Source organism: Notolepis coatsorum (genome assembly GCF_963971535.1).
Source record: "Notolepis coatsorum genome assembly, chromosome: 1".
Taxonomy (NCBI): Eukaryota; Metazoa; Chordata; class Actinopteri; order Aulopiformes; family Paralepididae; genus Notolepis; species Notolepis coatsorum.
Window position 1 is genome coordinate 108846239 of NC_140165.1, and position 9793 is coordinate 108856031.

The following is a 9793-nucleotide window of genomic DNA, read 5'->3' on the forward strand; positions in this document are numbered from 1 at the left end:
TATATATATATATATATATATATATATTTGAATACCGTTTATGTAACAAATGTATCAGTACTAAATACCTAGGCCTATATGTCCCTATGCCATAAATGTCATGTATGTTGTGTATGTCATAAATGTCTTATCTATATGAATTGAAAATGGGGGACCCTGATGTAAACAAGACAAACGTCTTTCTCAGGTCTGCATCCCCTTAACAATTGTGTGTATTGAGCCGTACTGTATTGTACCCATTCTGCAATCTGTTAAATAAAGTTTTCATTCATTCATTCATTCATTCACACGTATCAATCTGATTGACAGTACAAAAAAGCCAATGGTAATTATTCATTAGAAGAATATATTGGTCTACAATTGTGTCCATCAACGGGTTTCGTGACCATCAGCCAATGGCCATGCGGTATCGTGTGGCCCGGCCTTCAGAGGGCGGGTTCAGTTGTCACATATAAACGGGGAGTTCCTCTGTTTCGCTCACTGTCTCAACTCGTCTTCCTTGTTGTGATAAGACTTGTTCTTCTACCTCCAGACAAAATGAGGGAAATTGTCCATCTCCAAGCCGGTCAGTGTGGAAACCAGATTGGAGCCAAGGTTAGTAAATATTCTGTGTTTAAAAGTCTTTCTCTGGTCTGCATCCCCTTAATAACTGTATTGTGCTGTACATGGGACGGGGTTGCACTCCCAGATAAGTAGGCCTACTCGCTATTTGCATATCAATAGCGCCGGTCGTCAGGTGTGTTAAATACGTTCTCGGATACATTCAGACGTAACTTATTGTGAATGACATGTGTTACACTTACATTCCATTCGTAGAGGCAATTAGGCACCGTCTGTCTTCTGTGCTCACTGCTCAGCGAGGGGACATTAAATGCGCAATCGCGGGAGCGCGCGCACGCGCCGGGAGCGCGCGTGCACGTGGCGCCATTAGATGCGTGCAACCCCAGATTTCAATAACTCACCAATAACCCATTCTGCAATCTGTTAATACAATTTTCAATCAATTGGGCTTGGAAGAATAATGCATTTTTGTTATTGCTCGTATATTATTGCTTAACCTTCTGTGAATTGTCGCAGTGAAAGGGTTAACCGTTTGGTAGTGCGGCAGTGAACGGGTTAATGCTTACCTAATTCAATGACTTATCTCTTTCAGTTCTGGGAGGTGATTAGTGATGAACACGGCATTGACCCAACGGGCACATACTGTGGAGACAGTCACCTGCAGTTGGAGAGGATCAATGTCTACTACAATGAAGCATCGGGTAACTTTTAATTTTGGGAATTCCTAATTGGATGATGACATTCCATTTAGCCGAGTTCAATTGCTGTTGTGTTTTTCTGACTTGCTCTCCCCTCTCTTTCCCCTAGGTGGTAAATACGTGCCCCGTGCTGTGCTTGTCGACCTAGAGCCAGGGACTATGGACTCAGTGAGATCCGGACCCTTCGGCCAGATCTTCAGACCAGACAACTTTGTGTTCGGTAGGTAATGAAATGGTCATAGATTGTGTGACCGACACAATGTGTTGTATTTGTGGTGTTTAGTTGCAGTGCCATGTTTGGCCACTAAGTGGCGCTCCATTGTTTGTGCCTGATGTAGCTACAGGGGGATCATCCATGTTCCCCGCGTTCTATGTTCCCCGCTTTGATTGATTAATAGATTGAACATTTTTATTTTATTAATGTCCGCCTTGTTTCGAACGGTTAAGCTTAGGCCCTCGTTCGAACTGGTTAAGGTTAGAGTTTGGAATCGGGGCTGGTGGTCTAAAATTTTCTATCAAAGCGGGAACATAGAACCCGGGGAACATAGACATGCTCCCGCTACAGGTTTAATTTGATTTAACCTGAGCCAGTGACTTCTTCACTTCCTGTTCCAACTGACGTCAGACTGCAGCATCAAGCATAGATATCTATATAGAACACTAGATGGCTTACCCGCGCTGCCGGCCGCGTGTTGCTTATTGCCAGCGGAAGAGTGCAAGAATGCTTCCGCATTCGTCACCGCACGCCAGTACGGTAATGCGCATTTCCTTTTCCTTCGCCCAGGTGCACCGGTGTGCTCGCGAGGTGCTCACGCTCGCATGCGCATGAGATCCCCGCTTGGTTCGACACATTAACACGCTTTGGTTCATAATCACGCTTTGGTTCATATTAATCGCATATGCTTTGGTTCATATTAATCACGCACACGTGATGGACGCAGCAGGCGATCACTCCTACTGTTATTCAGCTGCGCCGAGGTACTCATAGTTAAAGACAGCCGAGGTTGAGTAGTTTCTTCTGATATCACTTTCAAACTCCAAGTGATTTAGATCCAAAACATTTTCGAACACAGATTCATAATGGTTCTTCAGTGCAAGGGTTCAATTTACAATCAATAATCCATTGTAGGAAAATCCAGAACACTGTTTAGTCTGTGACGACGCGTCGCGATAATATACTACATGTATTCCATAGTAAAGTACAGTTGACAGCTGCGTTAACGTTACAATGCGTTGTGTTCACTCATCATAGTTAAAGACAGCCGAGGTTGAGTAGTTTCTTCTGATATCACTTTCAAACTCCAAGTGATTCGTTGCAATGTACGTGGAAATGCTGCCTTGTGTTGCAATGTACTACATGCATTTGTCTGAGCGGGGCGAAAGGAAAGGCGTACTGGCGTGTGGTGACGAATGCGGAAGCATTCTTGCACTCTTCCGCTGGCAATAAGCAACACGCCTGCCGGCCAATGTAGAGCGACGTCATCGTAGGGCGTCCATCTTGCTCGAGGCAGCTCAGCTACTGATAACATTCATGTCTACTTTTTTACTTAAAGGCATTTTTTTTTTTTTTACAAACCGCTTGAATCATAGCCACGTTAATAATGCTTGTAATAAACCAACCCGTTATGAGTATCTTTGTTTGTGCAGCTCACTCAGCCTCACTCAAGGCTGACTCGAGCAAGATGGCGGCGGTTCAGTGACGCTGGTGACTCCGCCTTAAGCTATCTAGTGTTCTATACAGGGCTGTACGCTAAGCTTTTTCACTAGGGGCACACTAGGGGCAATATTTTTTAGGGGCAAATTTTTAAATAACAATTTTACCATTATTAAAAAAATATGTGCCTCATTACTGTGGTCCTTTTATTCAACATTTAAGTGCGTTTGTTTTCAGGTTTGTATCTTTTTATAATGAACCAACTGAGAGTGTGTAAATCACTAATAGAACAAAAACAACAAACTGTGTGCGCGCGCTTGTGTAGTGCTCCTTGAATGAGATCACCACAACACACACACCATTGCATTAACCCTTTAATCGCCAAGGACTACTTTAGACATCATTTATTTTTTATCGCTTTTCCTGGTCAAGCATGACCGACAGTTGCAGGGTGAAACGGGAGAGAGAGCAGGGGAAGACATTTGGTAAATGACGGCGGGTCCGGGAATCGAACTCGGGGTCAGCCTGATCCGCGACGCAGCGCGGTACATGGTGCGCTACTGGAGCGCCCACTACATGAATCATTTAACGTCGGCCACAGACTTATAAACCCCCCCCCCTCCGGTCACCAGCAGATGATGAGGCATGGCGTGTAGGACCTCGTACAATTGAAATTAATCTGACGTCAATCGGTATCGAACTACATTTGATGATCTAATATATGTATTTAGGGCTATAACACGTTCTGCAGAAAACGATAAAAACATATTTATACTTTAGACCGTATTTTAGTATGAATATGTGAATGAAAAAGTAGAACGTTGCTACATCCTAAACGATAGATACTTGACGTTGAATGGGCCATAATAATGTCAATTTAGCAATACAATTTTAAAAAGTTATAGCCCTGCAAAGAAGGGGAACATCTCCATAGACAAATAGAGCTGGCAGAGGATGGTATAAGGATGGATATAAGCGTGGCAGAGAGGGTTAATCAGGAGGACAAGAAACTCTGCATACATTTGTTTCACAATGAAAAGTGCTTTAGAAATTCGAGCCCAGCGCTCTACATTGCTTTCAGTTTAGCTGGTCGTTCATACTAATACACATTGGCCGTATTAGGGGTTGGGAAACTGATGGGTGGGGATCGGGCGTTGTGGACAGCGACTCCTACAGGTCGGTTGGTGCACCTGCGCAGTAGAATCAGGAAGTGTCGGGGGCAGCGTGAGCCTTCCACGCGTTACTCCTCGCCACTAAGAGATCGAGCTGCGCAGGTGAAAAGATGCGACTGCTGTTACCTCAAGTACCGGAGGGGACTTGTGCTATGTATGACTTAGTCCACATTGCAGCCGGCTTGTGGGAGGCAAGAAACGGCGTTCATGACAGGGGAGGGTTGAATTGGATGATACGAAATTGGGATGGGAGAAAATATAGAAAATGGGAGAAAGTGGATTAAAAAAAAAGAAAAGTGCTTTAGAAATCAAATGAAGTATTATTATTGTAAATAACCCCATGAAAGGTTTATTTGTATGGGTAATTACCTGCTTCATATTTGTGATGTTACTGGTTTCAGAGTGTGCCAAGTGATCAATGTGTTGGGCCGTTTATAGAGATCTATGCCAATTAATGTTTATGTATATCCGAGACTTTTTTTTTATAAGAATTGAGAGGTATTTGTATATGTGACCTTTATTTTGAAAACAGTGTTGCGACGCAACCTTATTTACATTTGCGCTTTTGACAGTGAAATGTTCAGTCGAACTTAGCTCGAAGGAAAGACTAATCCAAAAGGTTTAATTGACCCGTATGAGGCTCTTACGGTAGGACTTAGGGTTAGGGTTATAGAAGTGGAATGTAATACTATGCAAAACGAGAAATAAACAGTGATTTTACCAGCAGTAAAGTTGCAAGCCACTTTCATTTCATATATGGGGAACCGGCAATTATTAGTATTATCATATTTGCATATTGTCTCATTATTGGATAGATAGGTTGATACTTTATTGATCCCCGGTGTCAATTTAAGTAAGACAGTATTTCACGTCCTAATAGTGGGGTACTCACCTAATGCATGGCTGAACCTGAATGTTAGAAGTGTCCCCGTCAATCAATCATCACAACATCACGTCAATCATCTTATCTCTCCACATCGGACGTGGTTGTCATAAGATGGACTGATATCCATTATCCACTCCGTTGTTCTTGCAGAGCAAAATTAGCGGCTTAAATGTATTGAAAGGAAGTGCTTCTTTGGCGATGCAACAATAGCCCATATTATTATTGAAAGGAGGCCACATTCAGTTTTGTTTCGCTAGGAATTATGGGATTTGGTGTTGGATGTATAGACTCTACGCAGACAGGGACATGGTCTTAATCGCACGATAGACTACAAGTACCAAGTATATAGCGTGACCCAGATTCACTCCACGCAAATCTTTTTTTTCACTCAGGCGACCGCAGTAAGTTCATTCATTGCCGACATTCTTTCATAGCGCCACGTAGGGGTGGGCGATATATTGAGTATACTCGATGTATCGCGGATTGTTCTACCCGAGATGTAGTACTGTACTATATCGCGAACATCGAGTATTTAGTTTATATGGCGCCGCCCGCGGCCGAGACACTCGCAGTGCTTTCCTCGAGAAGGGACGGCGGTAGTGTAGTCAGGGCTGTACAGTGATATAATGTTGCGGTTGTAATTTCATTAGACAGACCAGCGCGGACCTTTAATAACATTTAATTGACACGAGCAATGAGCTAACGGTAGCTGCTAACCAAGGTATCCATTAGGATTATGCTAAGCTACTAGCGATAGCTGCTAACCCTGGTAAACGGTCAAAGCGGACTCCACAAGACTAGTTCCATTCGTGAGGAAATGGGGTGGGTTATATTGACAACACTTGACAACAGCAGTTTAAACATAACTTCATATTTATTCGTTTCTGTATATCATTCAATTTCCATCTCCGTGTGTCTCTATCTCTTCCTGTTTACATTCGAGTGTGACGTTATCACCTACGGCAGCTTAGACGATCAAAACGCGAACCTAGAACAAACCCCGAGGGGTGGGGGGGGGGGGGCTGGCTCTCTTGTTCATTCTCGCCCCTCTCGCTCTCTCTACATTCAATGATTTAAAGTAGCCAAACGTTACAGACAGTATAAATACTAACTGGATAGTTGATGATATAAACATTTAATTTCATTATCTGAAATATTCTAAAATCATTAAGTCTGCTATAAGCCATTATACCTTTTGTGTGTTATTATTTTCTCACAGTAGGGTGTGTATATATATGTGTGTTTGGCTAAAGTGGATAGAAAACACAGTACTGTGTAAAAGTCTTAGGCACCCAAGAGTTTTTATATACATTGTCTTAGATGTAAATAATTTTTTTTATTAGTGTGTCAGTAGACTACTCTTAGTACATTTTCATTCAATTATTTTTTAAAGCATCTTCATGGTTTAATAATGCAAACATATGTTGCAGGGACTTATTATATTCATCATATTGGCGTGACTATGCATCAAAGGGTTAAATCAAGCATTTTTAAGTGATTTAGAGGAAATATCCTCTATATATCGTGTATCGCGATATAGCCAAAATATATCGCGATATCATTTTTGGCCATATCGCCCAGCCCTAGCGCCACGACATTGTGTCGCACTGTACAGCCTTGGTTGTAGGCTAATGTTTTACAATTTTTATCCAATTTGTATGGATTAATTTAGGAGTGAAATGCAAATGAAGGGTTGAAATCACTACTCGCAACGTTGCTCCCAGATATTATTTTTCACTCAACTGCCAAATTAAGGGGCAATTTGCGATCATCTCGTCGCAGTGTACAGCCCTGCTATATAGACATCTATGGCATCAAGGGTCAACTTGTTATAGTAGTTTCCCTAGTAACGATGTGGCTAGTCGTTTTAATATAGTTGTGTATATTGAATAATGCTGTATGGCCATAGTCCTTATTGTATAATTTGTAAATAATAAATGAGTTTGTGCCAAATCCCAAAAGCAATGTCACTCTAAGCTATTGTGCTAAACTATTGGTTTGTCATATGTGTAAAGGCACAACATATTCCATTTAAGGGTATATTTTTTAATGATTCGTTACGGTGTAATCAATACTTCTATTTGTATAAATTGCTTAAGCGGAGCCTGGCTGAGGAGCTGGCTGAGGAGCGCGTCGCGGCTCATGCGCACGCTCTACCATCGGAGCGCAAAACGGCAATGCGGAAACCCAACTCCGTTGTAGGAAGCATAGACACATCCTGCTACTGTTCATGCTGACAAGTTGACGTCACACAGCCAGACATGTTACATTTAATGTTGCCACATGTCCTGTGCAATGGTGTAAAGTATTTTTACTCAAAAGTATTGTACCAAGGTACATTTGAGGAACTTTGTACTTCTACTGTACTACATTTTAATGGAAATATTTATCAGTTACTTTGAAGAAATATAATTTGTCATGCGAGACGTGTCATAGATGAAGCTGATTCACATTTTAAGTCTTGTCAAACTTCAAGAGGACATTGATGGGAGCAACCATAACTGGACCACACATAAAAACTAGAATATATACACATTACATTTTTATACTTAATAAAGAAATACTTTATATTCAGTGGCTAGTTCTAGCTGAAGCCGAACTAGAATGGAGAATTAAGACAACTCCTTCCCTCCACTAGTCTGAGGGTCCACCTTGGGCAAGTGTTGGTACCCTCTCTAGCCTCCCTACTTAGGGATACAGGGGCCGCACTGCCTTGTGTGTGTGCATAGGGATACGCAAAGGCTAAGGGGAGAACCCTGAAAGAACTGCACTGCCTTGTGTGTAGGAATACGCAATGGCTAGGTCCTCACCGACAATAGGGTTACCTGTAAGGAAGGGCATCCGAGGTATAAAACTATCTACAAACCAAAAATAATGACTCCAGTGGCGTGGAGTCATCGTCCGTCCAACTTCACTGTAGTGGGAAAATATGGACTTAAAACGAAGATGATTATTCAATATCACTTTCTTCTCTTACCAAGGTAGAATTGTGAATTTTAAGACCTGAGGTTTTCATCTGGGTATTTCTACTTTTTTTACTTGGTAAATGTAAAACTATGTGCCACCACTGGTCCTGTGAGATTAGTGCTGATGTGTTGTTGTTTGCAGGCCAGAGCGGTGCCGGTAACAACTGGGCGAAGGGCCACTACACGGAAGGAGCGGAGCTGGTGGACTCTGTGATGGACGTGGTGAGGAAGGAGGCGGAGGGCTGCGACTGCCTGCAGGGCTTCCAGCTCACGCACTCCCTGGGTGGCGGCACAGGCTCCGGCATGGGCACCCTGCTCATCAGCAAGATCCGTGAAGAATATCCAGACCGCATCATGAACACGTACAGCGTGGTGCCGTCGCCCAAAGTGTCGGACACAGTCGTCGAGCCTTACAATGCTACGCTGTCGGTCCACCAGCTCGTAGAAAACACAGACGAAACCTTCTGCATTGACAACGAGGCCTTGTATGACATTTGCTTCCGCACCCTCAAACTTACAACCCCCACATACGGCGACCTCAACCACCTGGTGTCGGCCACCATGAGCGGCGTCACCACCTGCCTCAGGTTCCCCGGACAGCTCAACGCTGACCTGCGCAAGCTGGCAGTCAACATGGTCCCGTTCCCCCGCCTCCACTTCTTCATGCCCGGGTTTGCACCGCTCACCGCCAGGGGCAGCCAGCAGTACAGATCCCTGACGGTCCCAGAGCTCACCCAGCAGATGTTCGACGCCAAGAACATGATGGCCGCCTGCGACCCCCGTCACGGACGCTACCTCACCGTGGCAGCCATTTTCCGCGGCCGCATGTCCATGAAGGAGGTCGACGAGCAGATGCTGAATATACAGAATAAGAACAGCAGCTACTTCGTTGAGTGGATCCCCAACAACGTGAAGACCGCCGTCTGCGACATCCCTCCCCGTGGCCTCAAGATGGCGGCCACCTTCATCGGCAACAGCACGGCCATCCAGGAGCTGTTCAAGCGCATCTCTGAGCAGTTCACCGCCATGTTCCGGCGCAAGGCCTTCCTCCATTGGTACACTGGAGAGGGCATGGATGAGATGGAGTTCACTGAGGCGGAGAGCAACATGAACGACCTGGTGTCGGAGTACCAGCAGTACCAGGACGCCACCGCCGAGGAGGAGGGCGAGTTCGAGGAGGGAGAGGAGGATGTAGCTTAAATTGGGTGTAATGGTGCCTCTACCAAGCTGTGTAATTCACTGACCTGTCAGATTACCTTTCCAGTGTTTCCATCATCTGTCCTTATGTTTTGTCACCTTTTTGCTGGCTCTTCTCTTGTCTGTTGATGAGTAGTTCAAAGAGTTCCACTACAGCTACCAGAATTATTATTATTTTTACATGTAATAATAATAAAGTTCCTTTTGCTTAATCTTGGTGTAAACTAGTGATTTATCTGGTCTTCAATTCACTGATTCTTGAGACAAATGACTGAAATGCAAGGTCTCAAATGATTTTATTAGGAAATTTGACAAGTGAAGTGTGATATACTCGGCTTGTGTGGAAGATGGTGCTTTTTTCACAAAAGGAATCCAGTCCATGGCAACCTAATGCCAAATCATGTGCTAGTTGTATGATTCATAACGTGGGGGATTTGCTTTTGAACTAGATTAGTGCACTTATTTCCCTTGATGGCCAAATAATCCACCACTGCTAAATGACAACTTTGTTAAGTCACAAGACTACCAAAGAACATTAACTTTATATTTTAGATCTGCCCTCGGTAGCAATGTATCCCTAAGGCCAGATCAGGGCAAATTTACCAAAACAAAGTAAATGTATTGCATGAAATGATAATCTGATATGGGTATTCCTCTGG

At 43.6% G+C, this 9793-nt stretch overlaps 1 protein-coding gene across 1 annotated transcript; it reads left to right on the forward strand.

The window, feature by feature from the left end:
* Positions 1-518: 518 nt before the first annotated feature.
* LOC311242570 (tubulin beta-4 chain-like) lies at positions 519-9336 on the forward strand. Its single transcript, XM_084331543.1, has 4 exons — positions 519-594; positions 1154-1262; positions 1369-1479; positions 8080-9336. The coding sequence occupies exons 1-4, from the start codon at positions 538-540 to the stop codon at positions 9135-9137; spliced, it is 1335 nt and encodes a 444-aa protein (XP_084187669.1). The 5' UTR covers positions 519-537; the 3' UTR covers positions 9138-9336.
* Positions 9337-9793: the final 457 nt, after the last annotated feature.